The 23,138-nt window shown below is 45.2% G+C and overlaps 1 protein-coding gene and 1 long non-coding RNA gene across 2 annotated transcripts; both read left to right on the top strand.

Annotated features, from left to right (window-relative positions):
• Positions 1 to 11,908: 11,908 nt before the first annotated feature.
• Positions 11,909 to 15,419, top strand: LOC103702290 (uncharacterized). The gene is made up of 3 exons (XM_008784641.6): positions 11,909 to 12,434; positions 12,628 to 13,312; positions 14,151 to 15,419. The coding sequence occupies exons 1-3, from the start codon at positions 12,079 to 12,081 to the stop codon at positions 15,219 to 15,221; spliced, it is 2,112 nt and encodes a 703-aa protein (XP_008782863.4). The 5' UTR covers positions 11,909 to 12,078; the 3' UTR covers positions 15,222 to 15,419.
• Positions 15,420 to 20,087: 4,668 nt separating this feature from the next.
• Positions 20,088 to 22,727, top strand: LOC120111304 (uncharacterized). Its single transcript, XR_005512475.2, has 2 exons — positions 20,088 to 20,225; positions 22,512 to 22,727. It is a non-coding gene; the product is annotated as an uncharacterized LOC120111304 (long non-coding RNA).
• The last annotated feature ends 411 nt before the right edge of the window (positions 22,728 to 23,138 follow it).

Consider the following 23,138-nt stretch of genomic DNA (forward strand, 5'->3'; position numbering starts at 1 on the left):
CCGCGCGCACTTTCCCCGGTATCCTTCAGGCTGGCCCTCGGAAGTAGTGCGAGGAGTGGGGCCGTTTCCGCCTCCGAGAAATAAATTTCTATTAAATATCTCGAATAATCATGCAAAAAAAAATTTAGCTATTTGGAGGTTTCAAAATTTGCAAAGTGCCGTCGCATGACCAGTTTATATGGCAGGAAAAGATGGTGTCTCACGTAACATTACGTGATAATTTCATCATGACGGCTACATAAAATTTATAGCCAAAGTTCAAGTTAAACAAATTTAAAAATTTGATGAGCAGATCGCAGTAAATTAAAATTTAAAAAATTAAAAATCTCTTAATAGTTTAATTGTTTTGTATAATTAATTTTAAAGCTACATTTTGCTTTGTGCAATCTTCATGCAATTAAACGCTGCGTATGATGCCTTACGGCAGTTTTAAAGTCACAAACTTCAACTTATAGGTGTATTAGTGGACATTTTTTGCAGTCCACCTTACAGGCTAGGCTAGTATATAAGAAATACATAACTTTGTCATAACCCTCCTTTGATAAGAGTTGTATGATCATCTAGATATTGTATTTGGGATGTTTATTTGTGCAATTTTCTGGTCTTGGCAGTTTTTTTTTATAATTTATGTATAAATTGTATGAGAATGTGTTGATGAAGATTCTTAGCCAATCAAAACTAGCATCCAGCATGTGGAATGCATGTGAAACATATGAAAAAGGCATAGGAGAGAGATGAGAATCATATAACTTAAGAAACTTTGCACCTCCCTCTCAAATCTCAATCTTATTCTAGATAGCATGAAAGTGATCCTTCTAATCTAATCCGAAAAAATATTACTTGGCTGGGAATGTGAGCTTTAGCAATTTTTTTCTCTTTGCTACTTTTATTTCAAGTATAAAAATAATCTCAATCCGGATAGCACTGATAATGGTTTTTTTCTATTTAAGTTGAAGTATCCTTCTTTTATCTTGAAATATATAAATATATATGGATAATTTAAGAAAAAAATTATTAGTTGAATCAGATCTACCGACTCAGCAGTGGATCGGTTTAACTGGAAAGCAATATGAAGGGAAAAGGAAGAAGGAGGAAAGGGAGCCAAAGGCCTTTCGATCCTCTATGTTGCTTTTTAGTTGGATTGGTCCAGTGTTGAGACGGTGAATTTGGTGCAACTAATAATTTTTCGTTAAAGAGATATATCTTTATTTACTTTGTTTACTTAAATACGGCTGGATATCCAATGACCATTTAAGAAAGATATTTTGTTGTACGTAATTAGAGATCAAAAATTAGTGACAGGAGATAGTTACCAATGAATTGGCAGCTGCTAACCTCCCCAACCCCACCTCCCCCACCCCATAAAAAAGGAAAAAAGAAATCCAATAACACGCCAACAATCTGGAATCCTAGTTTACCTCTTCATATGGTTTGGTTAATTGTATTTGATCACCATGAATTTTGCACAGAAGGTTCACCTAATTGTTGACTTTTGCAATAAAATATTTTTTTCTTAAACATACACATGAATTTTTGTCCGATTTTCTCTCTAAACCTCAGTATGAGACAAGTAATATACAAATTTAAAAAATATCCCATGCACATTTATTAATTATTCTTTCTATATATTTTTCGAAATTAAATCATAGTTGCAGGAAAACCGGTCCTTACTTTATAGAAGTTTCTCGGATAATCTCTGGAAACGGAGAGAGAGCGTGCAGTTCAGATGGGAAAGAGTATGTGTGTGTGAGAGAGAGAGATTAAGTAGCCTTTTATATTAGAAAAAAAAGGTGCTTAAATAATCTACTGAAAAACCATGATTTTCTGATTCTTTTTTCTTTTTATAATCTCTGGCTGCTGTGGACTCTCCGGTGGAAGGCATGTGGGTTGGTCTCATGAGAAGAGGATAGCATGTAAACATGGATCATGCGTTTTGATCCTTTCTCCGGCATAATATAAATGAGAATTTTATAGCTTGTTTGGTTTTCCGAATATATATATATATATATAATTTATAAAAAAATTGAGAAAGATCTCATCTTTAGTTGTAGTTTTTTAAAAAAATATTTTTTATGAGATAATTTTTTTAATTAAGAGCATAACATGTATCTTATACATTTTTTTCAGAAAAATAGGTACATACTCAAATCCTACCTAATTACATGGATGTCAAAGAAAGGGAAACCTTAATTTCATATAATAAATCCAATATAAACCACTTAAAATATATTATTTTTTATGCTCAATCAAACATGTAAAAACTATTTTTTTAAATATGATATACTAAGACGTTAGTTTTCCAAAAAAAAATCAATAGAAAAAAAATTCCTTAGTTCTATGGAAAGATTGATCATAATCCGAACAGTAACTTTATATTTATGATTTTCATGGGCAATCCGATGCAGCATGGATCACTGATGCTTTTTGATCGAATTTATAACTATGTTTTTCTGAGAACTCAGGACCTCTGCTTTGATACCATGTAGAAATCACCATTTATCCTAAAAGCTTAAACTGATAGGATGAGGTAGATTTATTTATATATTTTATATTTTTTTATACTCTCTCTCACATGTGGGCCGGACTTTTCTTTAATGAGCAAGCCCAACATGTGAAATTTTTAATAATTGGGTTAAGAGTACGGAGACAGGATTCGAACTCAGGATCTCTGCTCTGATACCATGTAGAAATCACCACTTATCCTAAAAGCTTGACAACTTAATAAAATATGCGATAATTATGGCGCATTTGACCATGATAACAATAGGATATGAAGGAAATTTTCATGAGAATTCGTTGAAAGTTAAAAGTTGAAAGTTGTATTTAATGCGAAGCCAGGACAGAGAATCCATCATTATCTAGCATGAGTTTTGCTTTTTATATAAATAAATAATTAGTTTCCATCCTGATAAAATGCATATTCTGATAATTAGCATTCTGAGGTTATAAATTCACTTAAAAAAGTTCGATTCTGTCGCATGTTATAAATTCAGATAAAAGTAACGCCATACCCATGCATGGGTATAGAGAGCTATGTGCTATTGCTTAATTACGTGCTTCATGCGGTAGGTCAATCTAGCGTTGCCATGTCGACACGTAATCAAATAAGAAACTCGTCTCCTCTGCTCCCTCGCGTGGTGCAGAGGTCGTCCATGGCATATCGACACCAATCCGATCTCGGATGGAACTTTTCCAGCAGCAAGTCTCCGCTGACTTTTCCGGTAAGATCGAGATCTGGCCAGATTCGGCACCGAGGAGAACTTTTCTGACAAGGTTGAGATCCCAATTCGCAGTGCTGGAAGTCCGCATGGTGTTCCCAACAAGGTTTGGATCAGAGAAGCAGCTGCTGCAGAAGAGTTTTGAGACGAGGCAAGGATCATAATGACGTTCAATGGAGAGTGGAGGTGAAGGAGGGGGAGAGGAAATCGAGCCAATGGGGAGCTGATAGCACGATGTTCAATATCGAGGAGCGAGGGGTTGTAGGGCTTGGTTTCCTTCATTGATGTAGAGGAGTCGTAGGAGGGATGGGAGATTAGGGATTTTTGCTTGATAGAGTGAAAAGCACAGCAGATGGCAGCAGTAGTGGCTGTAACATTCAGTAGTAGCAGTGATGCTTGAGACCTGGGGTGTGCGAGGATGGGCAAAAGGATGGGGAGAGGAAGGAGAAGGCATAGGCGATGCAGAGAAGGGTAATCATAGGAGGGAGAGGACATGATGCCAAGAAGGCATGCAGAGAGGAAATATTTAAGAACATGCTTAAATAACAAGTTTTTTTTTTCTATCCTTCCCAGTATTGTATGCTTGTTTCCAGTTCAAAATATAAAATGGCATGGTTCTAGTTGTGGGCTATCCTGTTGGCTGTGAGACTCGCCACCTAGGGTAGGCTAGAAAAGTATGAGGATAAGGTTTTGGGATCAGATCTAGGCTTGCAATGGAGAAAGACACGAGGGTGTACCTCACCATCCCTCTTTGATGGAGGTCTTGGATGCAAAATAGGTTTTCTGTTTCCAAATCAGGGTTTTATGCAGAATGAAATGAAGAAAAATTTAAAAAAGAGGAGGAGAGGGGCAAGGAGAGACATGGATCATCGTACTCTATGTTGATGTTCAAATCATGCTCGAGCATGTTTTGATGATCTAGAGGCATAGAGGGTGTTGATCAATCCTCTCGGTCTATGATGGTAAAAGGCAAAGCACCGATCTCCCATGAAAAATTATGGATTTGCACATAAAGAGAACAAAAAGGTATATCGGATGGCTCTGGCCGAGTCTCATCCAATGCTTAAGTCGGGCAGAGATTTGGAATAACAACGAGAAATAGCAAGAGAATAAAAAGTATTAGAGTAAAGTGATCTTCCTATATTATTAGGCTTTAAGTGCCTGGCCTGGAATGCTCGACCTAGAGTGCTCGGTATAGAAGCTCGGCCTATAGTGCTTGGCATAGGAGCTCGGCAGAAGAGCTTTGCCTAAGAGCTCCGCCTAGGAACTTGGCCTAGAAGCTTGGCCTGAAGTGCTCAGTATGGGAGCTCGGCTTGGAATACTTGCCTTGAGAGCTCGACCTAAGAGTTCGGTCCAAAGTGCTCAACACGGAATCTTGGTATGGGAGTTTGGCTTGAAGTGTTCGACATGAGATCTTGGCTTGAAAGCTCGATCTAGAGTTCTTGATATGGGAGCTGGTCCTGGAGTACTCAGCCTGCTGGGAAGCAGCTACGCATCTCGTGTGCGCGACACTTGTGTCTCGAATGGCATGAAAGGGCGGTCAATGAGGGACTTGCATCCTAGTCTCCAAGGATAAAGATCCCATATGCACAATGCTTGGGTCTTGGGTGGCAAGGAAGAGTGGCCTCCCTTGATACGCATCCTAGTTTCTAAGGACGCACATCATGTATGGACGGGACACTATACGAGGATGGTCGTGGAAAAGGATTTAGACACAGAGGTACCCATGAGAGCTTGAGAGCCTTTATGAGGGAACCTCTCGCTATGAGATCTTGAGAGCCACTCCTTAGAAGCTTCTAGCTATCTATGCTCGAGAATAAAAATCAAGGGATTGTCATAACATCTTTCATTATTTAGATTCAAATCTGTCATAATCTTCTTCCTTGTTTAGATCCTGCCAAGAAATAATTTTTTTTTCAAAATCATTTTTTTTTCAAAATACTTACCGCATGTCAACCAATAATGAGAGGATTAGGTTTAAGCCACATCAGCTTTTCGATGCTTCTTATACTTTCTTGGTTGCAAGATAATGGTTCGAATTGGATGTGGTCTTTTGACATCAAGTCAAGTCGGAGGACATGAGTGATAGGGCACGATCATGTTTGATCATGTACTTGGATTTAGGTTAGATTAGGTACAAATGGATATGATCTGGTGTAATTATGCATGATTAGATGGTCAGTCATAGGTTTGATTGGGTTTTATTGGGTATGTTGAGGTTTAATCGGGTGTGATTGGATGCCATCAGGTGGTTAGGTTCAGACTGAATCGGGTATAACTGGATTGGAGTTGGTGGGATTAAGTTGGCCTGATACTATGATATATGTCTACTAGGCTCAAATAAATCAAATCAGGTCAAGAGAAGGGATGAATTAGAATAGGTTATGGTTTGAGGTTGGTTTAGATTGCATAATAGGATTAGAACAGATATGGTTTGCGTTAGAATTGGATGCAACCAATAAAATTATTTACCTTGTTATAGCTAGAAGTGTCCATATTAATCTTGTGCTGTTTTATCATGTTGTATTTCTTTTTAAGAAAAAAAGACCGGTAGCAACTATCGCGATTTCACTACAACAATAATTTTTAATTATTTATCTGCTAAAGAATTATATATCTTAAAATTAGGAGATTTAACATTTCTTCCTCTTCATATCAAATTGACCATGCATTCATTTGTTTGTCAGATTTATAAACATGCACAGATAAAAATCCAACCTTCCCCTATTTTTTCTTTCAATATAAGGTTTTACCTCTTATTAAAAAAATATTGGACACCTCAACCTCGGGCCAGACCTATCGCATTGACCTTATACATAAATCAAGAAGAACAACTTCGGCCCCAGCCGAGCAGTCAAAAAATTGAGATGATTGACTTCGATCCCAACTGAAGAAGAGCCATCAGCTAAGAGAACAATCAACACGTATCTGATAAGTGTTACGGGGGAACTTAGCCACCATGCCCCACGTGACCGGCACGCGCGCCCAGGAAGACTACGGCAGCCCCTTGATCCAGTAATCCGACCCCGAGTCGGACATCTTCGGCTCCGCAGCCCGACCCCGAGTCGGCAGCCCCTTGATCCAGCAATCCGACCCCGAGTCGGACATCTTCGTCTCCGCAGCCCGACCCCGAGTCGGACATCTCTCGACAACGACAGGCTATTCCCCAGAGGCACGCCGCAGCCTCCTGCTCCACTACTCCCTGCAACGGTTGTATCTGGCGCTGCTCCACGATCCCCTGTAACAGCCGTACAAGGCGGAGCTCCACTACGCCCTGTCATGGCCGTACCCAGCGCTGCCCCACGACGCCCTGTAACGGCCGTGTCAGTGGCAACTCCATCGTGCCCCACGATGACGAACCTCCCTGAAAGACCCCCCAGCCTGGTATATATGCGGCTGGGAGGAGGAGAGGGGGTAAGCAAGAACTTCCAGAGCATTCTCTTACTTGCTACTATTATCTCTCCTTCTCCTCCAATCTCCTCTGACTTGATCGTCGGAGGGCCCCCACTACCCCAGTGGTGGTGCGAGGCTTGCTTGCAGGTTTCCCGGTGGAAGGTGGAGCGCAATCAACACCAACCAAGGCAACTCAAACGGAACCCCGTTCACACCGCTGTGCCAATCGTTCTCGGTTTGGACCACCAGCAACAGTTGGCGCTAGAGAGGCGCACGACCAGCGAGCGGAATCTCCCGAGGCTCGGCCCTTGGATGCCAGGCTAACCCGATGATCATCCCGGGGGCAGACTAGCCTGAAGCCCCGACCGGTCGCCTCGGCTTGCGCCAGCCTTGGCCGACCAACGAGCGGAATTTTCCGAGGCTCGGCCCTCGGATGCCAGGCTAACCCGATGACCATCCCGGGAGCAGACTAGCCTGAAGCCCCGACCGGTCGCCTCGGCTTGCGCCAGCCTTGGCCGACCAACGAGCGAAATTTCCTGAGGCTCGGCCCTCGGATGCCAGGCTAACCCGATGACCATCCCGGGAGCAGACTAGCCTGAAGCCCCGACCGGTCGCCTCGGCTTGCGCCAGCCTTGGCCGACCAACGAGCGGAATTTCCCAAGGCTCGGCCCTCGGATGCCAGGCTAACCCGATGATCATCCCGGGGGCAGACTAGCCTGAAGCCCCGACCGGTCGCCTCGGCTTGCGCCAGCCTTGGCCGACCAACGAGCGGAATTTCCCGAGGCTCGGCCCTCGGATGCCAGGCTAACCCGATGATCATCCCGGGAGCAGACTAGCCTGAAGCCCCGACCGGTCGCCTCGGCTTGCGCCAGCCTTGGCCGACCAACGAGCGGAATTTCCCGAGGCTCGGCCCTCGGATTCCTGAGGCCTAACCCGATGACCATCCCGGGAGCAGACTAGCCTGAAGCCCCGACCGGTCGCCTCGGCTTGCGCCAGCCTTGGCCGACCAACGAGCGGAATTTTCCTGAGGCCTAACAACCCTCAGATGCCAGGCTAACCCGATGATCATCCCGGGAGCAGACTAGCCTGAAGCCCCGACCGGTCGCCTCGGCTTGCGCCAGCCTTGGCCGACCAACGAGCGGAATTTCCCGAGGCTCGGCCCTCGGATGCCAGGCTAACCCGATGATCATCCCGGGAGCAGACTAGCCTGAAGCCCCGACCGGTCGCCTCGGCTTGCGCCAGCCTTGGCCGACCAACGAGCGGAATTTCCCGAGGCTCGGCCCTCGGATGCCAGGCTAACCCGATGACCATCCCGGGAGCAGACTAGCCTGAAGCCCCGACCGGTCGCCTCGGCTTGCGCCAGCCTTGGCCGACCAACGAGCGGAATTTCCCTGAGGCCTAACAACCCTCAGATGCCAGGCTAACCCGATGATCATCCCGGGAGCAGACTAGCCTGAAGCCCCGACCGGTCGCCTCGGCTTGCGCCAGCCTTGGCCGACCAACGAGCGGAATTTCCCGAGGCTCGGCCCTCGGATGCCAGGCTAACCCGATGATCATCCCGGGAGCAGACTAGCCTGAAGCCCCGACCGGTCGCCTCGGCTTGCGCCAGCCTTGGCCGACCAACGAGCGGAATTTCCCGAGGCTCGGCCCTCGGATGCCAGGCTAACCCGATGACCATCCCGGGAGCAGACTAGCCTGAAGCCCCGATCGGTCGCCTCGGCTTGCGCCAGCCTTGGCCGACCAACGAGCGGAATTTCCCGAGGCTCGGCCCTCGGATGCCAGGCTAACCCGATGATCATCCCGGGAGCAGACTAGCCTGAAGCCCCGACCGGTCGCCTCGGCTTGCGCCAGCCTTGGCCGACCAACGAGCGGAATTTCCCGAGGCTCGGCCCTCGGATGCCAGGCTAACCCGATGATCATCCCGGGAGCAGACTAGCCTGAAGCCCCGACCGGTCGTCTCGGCTTGCGCCAGCCTTGGCCGACCAGCGAGCGGAATTTTCCGAGGCTCGGCCCTCGGATGCCAGGCTAACCCGATGATCATCCCGGGAGCAGACTAGCCTGAAGCCCCGACCGGTCGCCTCGGCTTGCGCCAGCCTTGGCCGACCAACGAGCGGAATTTCCTGAGGCCTAACCCTTGGATGCCTGGCTTAGCGCCGGAAGAATTTTCTGAGGCCTAACCCTCGGATGCCTGGCTTAGCGCCGGAAGAATTTCCTGAGGCCTAACCCTCGGATGCCTGGCCTAGCGCCGGACGAATTTCCTGAGGCCTAACCCTCGGATGCCTGGCTTAGCGCCGGAAGAATTTCCTGAGGCCTAACCCTCGGATGCCTGGCCTAGCGTCGGAAGAATTTCCTGAGGCCTAACCCTCGGATGCCTGGCTTAGCGCCGGAAGAATCTCCTGGGGCCTAACCCTCGGATGCCTGGCTTAGCGCCGGAAGAATTTTCTGAGGCCTAACCCTCGGATGCCTGGCCTAGCGCCGGAAGAACTTCGAGAGTCAGGAGTCGGCGAGACGCTACCAAGAGTTAAAAAGAGGAAGGATGTCCGCCGAAATCCGCAGATTGCCAGATCAGCGACAACCGCTATACGCCATAAAGGAGGCGGGGAGCTCGAAGCGCGCGCGCCTTTCCGAGGGATGGCGGCAATCTCGAAGCATCACTCCCTTCACCCGTTCCCCTTCTGGTTCCAGGCTCGGAAGTGGGGGGCTACTGTTACGGGGGAACTTAGCCACCATGCCCCACGTGACCGGCACGCGCGCCCAGGAAGACTACGACAGCCCCTTGATCCAGCAATCCGACCCCGAGTCGGACATCTTCGGCTCCGCAGCCCGACCCGGAGTCGGCAGCCCCTTGATCCAGCAATCCAACGCCGAGTCGGACATCTTCGTCTCCGCAGCCCGACCCCGAGTCGGACATCTCTCGACAACGACAGGCTATTCCCCAGAGGCACGCCGCAGCCTCCTGCTCCACTACTCCCTGCAACGGTTGTATCTGGCGCTGCTCCACGATCCCCTGTAACAGCCGTACAAGGCGGAGCTCCACTACGCCCTGTCATGGCCGTACCCAGCGCTGCCCCACGACGCCCTGTAACGGCCGTGTCAGTGGCAACTCCATCGTGCCCCACGATGACGAACCCCCCTGAAAGACCCCCCAGCCTGGTATATATGCGGCTGGGAGGAGGAGGGGGGGTAAGCAAGAACTTCCAGAGTATTCTCTTACTTGCTACTATTATCTCTCCTTCTCCTCCAATCTCCTCTGACTTGATCGTCGGAGGGCCCCCACTACCCCAGTGGTGGTGCGAGGCTTGCTTGCAGGTTTTCCGGTGGAAGGTGGAGCGCAATCAACACCAACCAAGGCAACTCAAACGGAACCCCGTTCACACCGCTGTGCCAATCGTTCTCGGTTTGGACCACCAGCAACAATAAGGATTGGCAGTCCTAACAACCGATAGCTTTGGCAGCCTATAGTTGTGCCAGCACTATGGCCTGCTCTGTCTGCTGCCCACGCGGACTAGCTCCCGTGTCGTGGCCATACTACTAGTTGTTACCTAACCATTATGGCACGCCACGTTAGATGAGGTAATGATAAAGTGAGCTTTTCTATGTAAAGGAGTAGCTTGGGAGACCCCATGTACACGATACATAGGACATTTTTTAACTATTCACAGAGGCTATATTTTACCAAAATCTCTTTCTTCCATATTGTTGCCACTTTATTATGGCTTAGGCATTGAAGGATCTCTTGTCGGAAACTTTTCGGCAAGCAGACTTTCTTGCAGACCATCTTCGGAGAAGCCCAGCACCCGACGCATCAACCGAATTGCCCAACTCACCTGCCACCGATCTCAGGGTTGACCCAGCAGCTCTCCCACCTCGGTCTTGATTCGACGGCAACAACCTCATCTCTCAATCTCTCACCAACAATTTATCATACTCATCAACAATTTATCATTTCTCTCCAATAACGTTGTTTATTGTCACCCCAAAATTTATATGCAATACGCCCTTCACGAGTGGGATTCACTTCCCGGGAGCAAATCCCACGCATCAGGGTAAGATTTGGTGCGCTCGAACTTCTGTGTTCAACCCATCCAGCCGATCTGATCTCTAAATGTCCACCCCAAACATAGCAGTGGCTTAAAACACAACCCAACCAAACGGCCACGATCCCACCAGCGACAAGGCCGCCTAATCCGGAATGAGCATATCAGGCTTTCGCCTTCGCTGGTGACATTCTCATCTTTACCTACCATAAGAAAACGACAAATAAGTCACCACCAGGGGAAATACCGTCATTTGAGATGGTAACAGCTTTTCTAATTGTTCAAAAAATGATGCGGCAGGCTGCGTGAAAATGCCTCAACTCCATGGGGTATTTGGTAATTTTGGAAATCCCAAGTCCTCCTCCTCCTCCCCTCTCCTCATCCTCCTCCTCCCCCTCCCCCTCTTCCCGCCCACCTCCCCCTCCCCCTCATCCCTCTCCCCTCCTCCTCCGCCCCGCCTCTGCCTCCTCCTCCTCCCCCCTCCTCATCCTCCTCCTCCCCCTCCCCCTCTTCCCGCCCACCTCTGCCTCCCCCTCATCCCTCTCCCCTCCTCCTCCGCCCCGCCTCTGCCTCCTCCTCCTCCCCCCTCCTCATCCTCCTCCTCCCCCTCCCCCTCTTCCCGCCCACCTCTGCCTCCCCCTCATCCCTCTCCCCTCCTCCTCCGCCTATTCACCCTCCTCCTCCTCCTCCCTCCTCCCTCCTCCTACTCCTCCACCCCTCTACCTCCGCCCCCCATCCCCATCCCCTCTTACTCTGCATCCCCCTCCGCCTTCTCCCCCTTCTTTGCCTCCTCCTCCACCCCCTATTCCTCCCTGCTCCCATTCCTCCTCCTCCTCCTACCCCTCCTCCCCCTTCTCCTCCACCTCCCCCTCCTCCTCCTCCTCCAACTACCCCTCCTACCCCTCCCCCCTCCGCCGCCTCCTCCCCACCCTCCTACCCCTCCTCCCCTCCCCTCCGCCGAACAGAAGGATTCTGTTCGGTTGAGGGTTGCCGAACAGAAGCCTTCTGTTCGGCACTGGATCGCCGAACAGAAGGCTTCTGTTCGGCACCGTTCAGCCGAACAGAAGTATTTTGTTCGGCGATCCAGTGCCGAACGAAGCACGAAACGGAGGAGGAGGAAGGGGGGTGTACTGAGAAAATTTCAAGGGCAATATGGTAATTACACTAAAGATTAGTTTGGGTTTTTTTTTTTTAATTTTTAGGGGGTGTCCTGAGCAATAGGGGGGGTGTATTTAGAACTACCCCTGCCGAAAGGGCAGTAGAATTTTCTTCGATCGCGTGCTCGTTTTCAACTCCGTTTATATACCTCCGCGGTCCCTTGGAGATGGAAGAAAAGGGTTACGGGAAATAGGAGCAGGGATCCTAAACCTAGGAACGAAGGAGAACGGGTGGGAAAACCCTAGGGTTTGCAGAGCCGGGTGAGATGAACCATGGCGAGGTCGACCGATCCGGAGGCGGCGGCGGAGATCTGGGGGACGCTGGAGGAGCTCCTCCTCGCGTGCGCCGTGAGTCGCCATGGAACGCGGAGCTGGGACTCCGTGGCCATGGAGATCCGGACCCGGAGCGCCTCCGCCGACCAGTTCCTCTTGACGCCGGAGGGTTGTAGGAAACGGTACCGCGAACTCCAGTGCCGCTTCTCCGCCGCCGACGGGGAGATCGGCGTCGATGGAGAAGCCGGCGATGGGTGCGGCCGGCCGGGGGTGGAGATCCCCTGGCTCGAGGAGCTGCGGAAGCTCCGCGTCGCCGAGCTCCGTCGCGAGGTTCAGCGCCACGATGTTTCCATCGTGTAAAGAAATCGATCTCCCCGTTTGTTTCATTTTTTTTTGAAAAAAATTAGTTGTACCGAAAAAAAGATTTTTAGTTATATTTTACTTATGTTTTTATCAGCCGTGTAACGAGGATCCGACGGTTTTGGTATTTCGACGTGCGGTGATCTTGGAAATTAACAAGGCTTTCTTTTGTTTTTTTTTTTTATTCAGCTCTTTACAGTTAAAGCTAAAAAAGCTAAACGAAGAGCGCGAAAGGAGCCTCCGAAAGAGGGAGGACGGCGAACCGGATCTAAACGACAAGGAGGGGAGAAAGGAAGGCGAATCACCTGGATCTACTTCGGGGAACGTCTCCGGAAACCGGATCTCCGGTGAAGATTCCAGCCGTTCGTCCAACTCAACCAATCGGAAAGAGGAGGAGGCGAAACCCGGCGCAGGACTCCGGGAAACGGAGGCGGCGCCCGGTGCCGAGGACCAGATAGCCGATCCGGCCACCGGCGGGGACGCGAAGTCTGCCGGGGAGGCGTCCTGTAACGGGAGCTCCGACACGATAGCGAAGGCCGCGGCCGAGGCCAACCCGGCGCGGCTGCAGGGTCTGGGCGAGTCCGGCGAGTCGGTGGCCGAGTCGAAGGGCGGCGAGGCGGAGGCGGAAGGGGAGGGGGCGAAGGAGACCAGCAACTTGCAGAGCTCGGCGAGACTGTCGAGGGGACCGCGGCGCCTCTGGCTGCGGAGGAAGGTGGTCTCCAGCTGTAGCAACGGCGGAAACGAGCCGGAGGCGGACGCCGTGTCCCCTGTCGGTAAGCGGGTTGCCGCTGAATCCCAGCCGTCGATCGCCTTCCTCGAGGTCATCCTGGCGCGCAATTACGGATCCGTTTTCGAGCGCCGGCTCGAGAGCCAGGTAACTCCCATCCGTCGCGTTTCCTTTCGCGATTAATCGGATATCCCCTCTCAAATTTGAGGGGAAAAATAATATTAAAAAAATTAAAGCCCCCAATATTTCACGTAGTTCGCGCGGGACTACGGTTGAAAGGCCGAAAAACCTTCATGAAATCTCATCCGTAGGAAACGGTTTCAATTTTCCAAAGGAACATGAAAATAGCAATATCATTAATAAATTTTAAAAATATCACAATTTTATTGTTATTTTTTGAAGCAACAGATGATCACCGGGGTACAGCCAGTCGATATAGATTGTACGAATCTTGACGGATATTCGACGTTACATCCCCCGTAGATTCTTCTCTCTTACGCAGTTACGTGGATGATGAGTTATGGTGAAAAGTATAGCCGTTTACCTTTCTTCTCGGAAGAGCGCTTCAAATAAGTGCCAAGGCTTAAAGTGTATATAGCCTGAGCTCGTTTGGCTCGTGGCAGGGGGTGGTTACATATCCCCATTGCGAGATAAGATGTCTTTGTGGTGCAGCTAAAGTACGTGCTAAAACATGGAAAGCCAGAAGTCGTGCCTACTTAACCTGCTGACGTGAAGAACATTTCATCAGATTCCAAAATTCCCTCCAAGTATTCCAATTCCCGCGTGCACTACGATCTTCTTGGTTGTTACAATCATCCCTTGTTTTATATAGATGCACCCGTCTGTCGACGTCTGTCTCCAAACACATCGGCGGAGTAACGGATTCAGAACGATGTAAAGGGGCGTGTACTCGTGCCAAAGAGAGCGTATTTATATATACTCCATATTGTTTTTATTTTTTCCAACAGTTTTTAATTTATTTCAGGAGAGCGTCAGATACCGGAGCCTGATACGGCGACACGTTGACCTGGAGACGGTGCGGGCGAAGCTGGAACGGAGACAGTGCGGGGAGGCGTACACGAGCGCGGAGTTCTTCCGCGATCTGCTGCTGCTCTGCTACAACGCCATCGTCTTCTATCCGAAGAGCTCGCCCGAGTCCATCGCAGCCGTCCATCTCCATGGGCTCATCTCCAAGGAGATGGCCAGAACCATCTGGAAGCCGGCCCGACCGCCGAAAGCGGTTGAACCCACCCCACCTGCGCATCCTCTTCCGCCGCCGCCGCCGCCGCCGCCGCCGCCGGTTACTAATTTTAAATCGGATCCGGATTATGACAGCAAACCGCTCGAGAAGCCGACCTCCTCGGGCCCCTTGATTGCTTGCCGGAAACGGAGTTCCCTCTCCGGCGAGGCGGCGGCGGGGACGAAGGGGGGGAAGGAGGACAAGGAGGAGCTTCGAGTTGATCGGAAGGAGCGAGACGTGGAGGAGTACGAGATCCCTGCCAAGAAGAGGAAGAACGAGAGGTCCGCCGTGGCCGGGCCTAGAGGTCTGAGGAGCAAGAAAACCTGTGGGAACGCGGGAAACAGGGGTAGCGGAGTATCGAAGAGCTCCAATCCTATCTCCACTCCGACGACTAAATCCACCGCTGTTGTTGAGAATTCAGCGGAAGCAACGGCGAAATCACAGAAGAAGAACGCAGGCGGCGAAGCCGTGTCGGCGTCGAAGGGAAAGGGTGCGGGGGAGATCATGAATCGGATGAACCGTAGCTCGCCGACGTCCAACGGGGCGCTGCCGACTCTGAGGAGCAGCGCCTCCTCCGGTGATGGTGGGAAGGGGGCCGAGCAGCGGAAGAAGGTAGGCCGTAGGAATGGAAGAAACCGTTATTCCCGTCTGTCCCTCGGCGCTGCGACGTCGAAGCGGGAGGCGAAGCAGAGCGCCCCAGTGAAGAGGAGCGTGGGGAGGCCGCGCAAGAGGGCGGTGGCTCCGCCTCCTCCGCCTCCGGTGAAGAAGGCGGCGGAGGAGGTGGGAAGGATTCTACGGAAACGAGTGAGAAGGTGACCCTGAGTGGCAGCGGATGTAAATTTATGTACCGCGTTGAAGGCTTAGTTGAGTCGCCACCGGCTCATGATATCTTTTTATTTTATTCTATTGTATTATTTTCTTTTCTAATATTTTACTTTTTGGGTCGGATTCTAGTAAGCTGAAGATAATTAGTGAATTGTTAAATTGATATTGGAGGTACCTTGTGATTGAGTTGATGTAGTCACTGATTAAATATTAAATGCCTATACATACATGTACAGTTACGTTCATATAGGCATATACATACATGTAGTCACTTATATAGTGGGATACCAAAGATTGGTTTGGATCCTGCCCTCACCTGATTCTAAAAATATCAAATGCATATGCATACATGTACAGCTATGTATATATAGCATATGTACATACATGTGTAAGTATATACTATGTTGTTCTATCCGAATTTTGATATCTGTACCTGCAGAAGCATGAAATGCAACTTTGTGGTTGTGATTTTTGGTTGCTCTTTGGCTCACGAAAGTACCTGTCTGACTCCATATCATCTTGACTCCACGTGACTCTGGGAGCATAGTTTTTTTTTCTTTTCTTTTTTTTTTAAACCAATAAATCATATAGTTCTAATACAAACATATCTAATAAAATTAAAAAAAAATAAACCTCAAAGCGCTCTAGGCGGCTCTCCTTTCCAAACCTATAAGGTGACTTCAGAGTGAATGACTGGCCACATACAAAGCCAAAATTTGTTGTCGACTTTCTTGTAGACCTAAGGATGATTTAAAAAGAATGTTGTTGTCAAAATTTAACCAACAAATAAATATTTTTATATTTATTCTTACCATCCTCTATTCGATGAATGGTGGTTGTAGGAAATCGATTCATAGGAAGGAGATTGGAGTACATAAATAGAGAATAGAAATTTTATTCTATTCATCCCCGTACAAACATAATTGATCCAGGGTGCATAGTTTCTGAAGGGCTACTTTTCAGCACGGTATCTCTACGAACGCGCTGGATCAAGAGGCTCACATGGCGAGCCACGTGGAATAAAGTCTCTCTACCATTATACCTTTTTGAGCGGTTTAGGTGTGTTTCTCAGTTGAGTGGGGGCTAAATGACCGTTACGTGAACGATACCCAATCAGACGCCCGCAATAAATATATATATTTATGTATCATTTTATTTGATAGCCGTTCATTTTGTCATGATGTGAAAGCTGCACCACAGAGAGGATCCATGCTCTTATCTGGGTTGTAGGCGCCAAGTGCAGTGTCCTTGAGGCCCGGCACGGTTGTTGGAAATTTACTTTTATTAAACTTCACCCGAGCATGGTCAGCGATGTCAGATTTCATATTGTAATGAACAGATCTATGCACTCATATGACGACATATCCTCTTTTGGTTGGTCCCACCCGATGTTCAACGTGTAAGTGGGTGCACAGGGTTGGTGGACCTGCACGGAATGTTCTACCAGATGAAGTTTACACGAAAATAATAGGTAATCTTAATTACATATCTCCGTACTTACACGGTATTGATTTGAGGGAAAACAAATAAAACACTAATGTGACATCTGACAAATTATTTCGAAAAACGGTGGAACCAGGATCCTCTCCTGTTTGGGTTTGACCTGGAGAGGTCTCATTGAAATGGGTAAATCATGGATGACAGGCCCCATCCAATCTGAACCATTTCAATACATGGACGATCGATTATTTAAAATTGGAATTCTCTTATCTGGGGAGAGGATCCAAACTGACCTGGCAGCCTATAATGGTGGCTATCCCCTTCTAAGTGGAAGGAGGTTCAAAATTTGAAGGCATTTTTACGTATTTGGACCAGATAATCTTTCCTATCAACTCTTTGCAAAGATATGCATGGGAGACAGGTTTTGTTCCTGTTATAACCATCACTTATTCTAAAAATTTAAGCGTAAAATTTTAATAACGAGGTTAAAGAGTGCTGCTTTGATACCATGTTAAAATCACAACCTCTATCAAAAGCTTAAATTTATAGAATGAGATAAATTTATTTATATATTATATTTTTTTTACCGTTTTCGATAAATCAGAAGAATAAAAATTATGGACTGAAAAATGCTAACGTAATGTTAACTTAGATTAATAACCCTGAAATATAGAAGTTAGAGCCTATTTGGGAGGTTGCATGAATCAAGGTCCCTCGTATAAGCGAAAAGGAAATTGGAGACTTGGAGTAATCATTTTCCAGGCTATTCGTCTGATCCGTTAATTTAGCAGTGACCAAGGTTTGTGGCGTAAGGCTCCTGCAAAACCATCCAAAATTCCAAAAGCTTGCCTGATGCTACGGGGGAGCGGCTTTGCTTCAGTCCGATGTACTACTTTGTGCTCTTTTTTTTGTGCGGTTTATTTAATTTTGTTTGTTTTTTTCCCCCGCCCAATAGGACCAGGCGTACCTTAGCCAAAAAAAAAAAAAGAGGACCAGGCTTAGGTTGTTTTTATGACTAATTTTTTAATAAAGGAAAGCTTTTGTAACCGAGTAAAGGAGCAGACCCTCCGTTATCAAGAGCCTAAAGTCCAAAGCAGTCCATTGTGGGTGGGTCCAGCGGGCCACATAAACGCATTCATGTCCATATGCTGACCCCAAAGGCCTGTGCAATTGTTCCAAGTTGCCTCCATAGTCTCGCATCCTGCCATCGGCGTCCCCTGCATTCCATCATCACCGTTGGCAGTGTCCTCGGACGCATCTCTACCTCCGAAAAATTTAGTATGCAATGCTGGTCGGAGGCATTTTGTTTTCTAACTTTATTAGGTGTATGTACTATTCGCTTTAGCAACAAAAAAAAAAAAAAAAAAGAAAAAGAAAAAGAAGGAGAGGCTGGTGCCCAGGTATGGAAAACAAGTAAAGACATATTTAAAAGGATGGTAGAAAAAAAGAAGTAAAGACCACAAGGCAAGAATTAGTATGCTTAGCATAATGCTACATCATTATGTAATAAATGAAAAGAAAGTATTCTTCTAGATGTTTGGAATCTTTATGTGAAGACTCGTGCGTCATGTTTTTAGTTATATATCGGTTATTTGCTGGAAATGATTTGGGTACTTATACAGAACTAGGGAATTTAAAAAATATTTTTCGACTAGTATTTTTGAATGAGATTCTGAATTGTTACAAATGGTACCAAAGCAGATCTGATTTATAGCCTATATGAACTAAGGGCTCGTTTGGTTCGCGGGAAACATTTTCTCTCATAGAAATATGATTTATGGAAAGTATATTGCTAGGAAGAGAATGATTGGAAAAGTACTTTTGGCATGTTTGGTTGACTATGGAAAAGTGACAGATTTTCATAGTGCTTATGTTTGGTTGATCATCCACTCTTTTAGAAAAATTATATGTAATTCCTATTATACCTTAATAAAAATTAGGTATTTAATGCGTTAGATCAAATAAGGACCATTTTGGAAAAAAATAAAAATGTTTCGATTTCCGGCTCACAAAAAATTAACTTTCCTATGTTTCTCATGAAAAAAACTTTTTCATGAAATATGGGAAACATATTCCCATAGAAATACAACTTTTCCGTCTCTTTCCTTTGAAAATTCCAATCAAACAAGAGACATTTCTTTACTTTTTCGTTGAACTTTTCCGTCTCTCTCCTTTGAAAACTCCAATCAAATAAGAAGTATTTATTTACTTTTCCGTTGACCACATTTTTTTCCTTCTTTTCCTACGAACCAAACGAGCTCTAAAAAACACTACAACATGAGCTTATTGAGGCCGACCATGAGCCGTGATGAGCACATTAAGGCTTGAATGGAAGAAGTACATGATAATTTAAAAAAAGTATAATTTTTTGAGATAAAGTCCTGAGTTGCTAAACTTTGGATAAAAAAATATATTTAAAAAGCATATGTATTTAGATATGAAATAAATTACATCTTGAGATTAATCAAATAGTACGGGTTCCTCTCAAATTGATTGCATAAGGATAGCAAAACTAAATTGGAATGATGTTCAACTAAGATTTCTCCCCTGACTTTGCTCCCATTTGTTTTACTGCCTATGTGTGTGTACTCGAGCATGCTTCCATGGCTGGCGGGGAGCACGAAGTGGTCGCGGTTGAACCAGTAGGGTGTCTTCGGATTCACATATATGAGGTCCATGTGTAGCTCTTGCAGAGTACAGGGAGTCAAAATGTATTTTTTGTTCTTTTTTTTTAAGATAAAGAATCATCGCAATTAATCTAGTTCTTGCTTAGCATGTAAGAATGAAACGGTCTCGACCATACAAAAAGGGATGGGGTTACATTCGTCTTTTCATTCTCTCTAGGTCATGTGTCATGCTTTCTTTCACGTGCATTGCACATGCTCGATATTGGCGGTGCTAACCCATCGTAAAAAACTAAGGGCTCGTTTGGTTCGCGGGAAAAAAAAAGGAGGAAAGTATGGTCAACGAAAAAGTAATGGAATGTCGCTTGTTTAGTTGGAGTTTTTAAAGGAGAGTGACGGAAAAGTTGTATTTCTATGGAAATATGATTTCCATATTTTATGGAAAAGTTTTTCCCATAAGAAACATAGGAAAATTACTTTCCCATGATGGGGAAACCACTCCATTTTTATTTTTTTCCAAAAAAATTCTTCAGCATTAAAAAAGCATTAAAAATATATTAAAAATTTAATTTTTATTAAAGGTATAATAAAAATTACACGTAACTTTTCAGGAAAGTGGATGCTAACTAAATATAAGTACTTAAAAAATTTGTCATTTTTTTTGGTAATCAACCGTATATATCAAAAGTATTTGGTTTTCAGAAATTATATTTCTATAGGGCAAAATGCTTTCCGCGGACCATAGGAGCCTAAAAAAGCGGATGCAATCCAATTACCGGCCGCACCGCCGACCCTCAGCCTTCCGCTATTTCACCAGGATCCGATTCCATCTACCGCCATCGGAAGCCCTTCTCTTCCACTCTTGCTTCCCTGATCCACGACGCTGTCATCATCTCCTGATGGGATTATCGCCAGGGTTTTCATTCCCCAGGTACCGCCTTCTCTCCTCTTCCTCCCTTTTTCTTCTGAGATTTTGAGCTGCTTTGTTGAGAATTGAAATGGAGCTCTTCGAGGTGTCTACTTTTTGCCCCCTCTCATTTTTGATAAGCCCTGAATTTGATGCGTAATTACGATATCTTGGAAAGGGTTTTATCATGGGTATGATCATCGCGTAGCAATTTACTTCGTTTTTTTGTATCACTTTGAGTTGCGCGACTGATTTGTGGCATAATTTTCCTGGCGAGGGCTTCTTATTTCTTTGGTCTTTTTGATTGTTTCGGGCGACAATTACAACTTCTTAAAATTGTCTGAGTGAAAACGTCCGGAACGTTTGGGAATGCTTTCAGAAAAGAGTGTAAGTAGACGGAAGGAACAGCAGAAGTTTTGTGCTAATGCTCTCTTCCAAGTCAATGTCGTATGGAATTACACTAATTTGTAGGAAACGAAAAAACAAACATACTCAAATACTTTGAGTGTTTGCATTTCAGAAAATAAAAAAAACTGAAGTGCTCGGTGAGACAATGATTATTCAAATAGGGAATCAGAAATTTTATTATAAGCTTTTTCATGATATATATATATATATATATATATATATATATATATATATATATATATATATATATTTATTAAAACACCCGTCAACATAATAAGTCATAATTCGCAGTTTACTACTGAATATTAGTATATTATTCTGGTGTCCAGGGATTTAAACAGGAGCGATAAGAATGGTCTTGGGTCTTGCAATATTTCAGAAGAATGCGTCCAGTTGTTTTGTTTCTGTTCTTTCCTTAAGCGACCTCATAGATGTGCAGTAGGTAACAAGGTGTTGGTCGTTTGCTCTTCTTGAAATTGAGATTAGAAGAGGACTTCATCATCAAAATTAAGTTTTGGTTGATCTGAAATGCATTAAATCGAACATTTATAGGAAATCAGATCTTTCATGTCATTATTTGTCATATTTACATCAAAAAAATATTTGTCATATTGATGTTTAATCTCAGTAAGCTCTAAGAAAGTCTCGAGTCGTTAGTCATTAGGACTGTAATTAAGGCACGGATAATGAATAGTATACTGCCTTTTCACATGGAGTCTCAGAAAATAAGAAAACTGAAGTGCTTACATTCTCATTGGATAACCTATGAGGTTTAATCTTGTCTCCAAGGAAGACAGTTCGAGGTGCAGGTATTTATAAGGGACTCATTCACAAAGATTTTTTGTTCAGATCTCATGAAATAGAAAAATTTGAATAGATAGTCTGAAAAGGGTTTTGCGGCCTTCCTTTTGGGTTTAAGAGCCAAGCTTTAGCTTGGCTTGTCACCCTAGAGAGATCATTACATGAAGTAACCTCACAAAAAAAGATTTGATATGGATATAATGTTCAAGATGTGATAAAATACAGGATGATCTCTTATTTAATGCTCTCTTCTACCTTCTTGAGAGGATTTGAAAAAGGTTGTCATTTACCATCATTGGCTGCATCCTCATTCCCCCTTCATTATATTCAAAATACATGCTTTAATAACGATTTACTTTGGCGACACACAATCTGTAAAATAACAGGTAAGAAAGAAATTGGTGGACCTTCAAAGGAAATTAAGAATCTAGAATGATTTGGCTGAGCAGTCAAAGTAGTGACATCATCTTTTGACTTTGCGGGGAACTTTGGCATGCCTCTTCATGTAGGCTTGGGATGATTATTTATTCCCCTCCACCCCCCAACCCACATGCGTGTCTTCTCAAATTTGAATTTTCATGCCCTTCTTTTACTGCCTTGATAAATGTGATTGTTAGTGGGGCCAGACAATACCCTATATCAAATCATCCTTTCATATATGTTTGTGTGTTTGTGTGCATGCTATGCATATATTATGCTACATTTGCTCTCTTCTTCTCTTCTCTTTCATCTATTCTTATTATCTTCTTTCATCAGCAAACTTTTTTTTTTCCCTGTCCTTCCCTTACAATGGATTTTTGTGTCATCTAATATTCTTGTACTGAGAACTATGAAGTCATAAATTTTTTGCACTTCTCATACTGTCTATCTTCATGGAATTAAGGTAATTCGGTTCTTATCTTGGCACTTAAGTCTCTCTAATAGCATGTTTCCCTGAGAATGAATTTCTATACCTTCTCATTTTTTTCCATATTAATCAGTCCTCTAGTTTCAAACCAAATCTGCTAAGTTCTTTATCTAGAATAGATCCTTACTCCAAACTGCTGTTGATCTTTTAATTTATATTCAATTCTGCATCCCACTAACTCTCTGTTCTTTTAGTTTCATTTGCTTATTATATCTACAGGATAATCAACTTACTCAACCAGTAAACTCTGGAGTTGATTCATGGTAATAATATCAATGATTTTTTATAGCGGAGAGTCAACAAAACATAGACATCATTTAGCCATAATAGTTACATGTGGAGTTATGTTTGTGGTTGATGGATTTGCAGCACTTACTTATTATTATGACTCCCTGGGTTCTGTGGTAACATTGCATGTGGATAAGTGGATTGATTTGTGCTGACTGGATTCCTTCTCCAAATAGATTTTAATGATATCTTTTTTGTTGTATTTGAGTGAATATCAGATAAGATACTAGTTATAATTTGATTGGTAAAACCTGGTTATAACATGCACTTCGAGGAGTGTATATGGAGCGAGATTCTAGATGGGATATGTCTTCAACCAGAAATGTTTCCTCTCCTTAAACATCTCATAAGCTTAGGTTTAACTATATAAACACGAGGAGATATAATGGTCATACTCAGCTTTACAAACTAATCTGTACTTTTAAGGTCTTGTGTCAATATTGCTTCCCCATGAGACTCAAGTTGAACTTCAAATATGAATCAGACAGTTGGAGTCATGGTGGTATATGCACAAAAGAAAAGAAAATATCAGG

This window comes from Phoenix dactylifera, chromosome 11 (genome assembly GCF_051530095.1).
Source record: "Phoenix dactylifera cultivar Ajwa chromosome 11, Ajwa_hap1_PhDact_Kaust_v1.1, whole genome shotgun sequence".
NCBI lineage: Eukaryota > Viridiplantae > Streptophyta > Magnoliopsida > Arecales > Arecaceae > Phoenix > Phoenix dactylifera.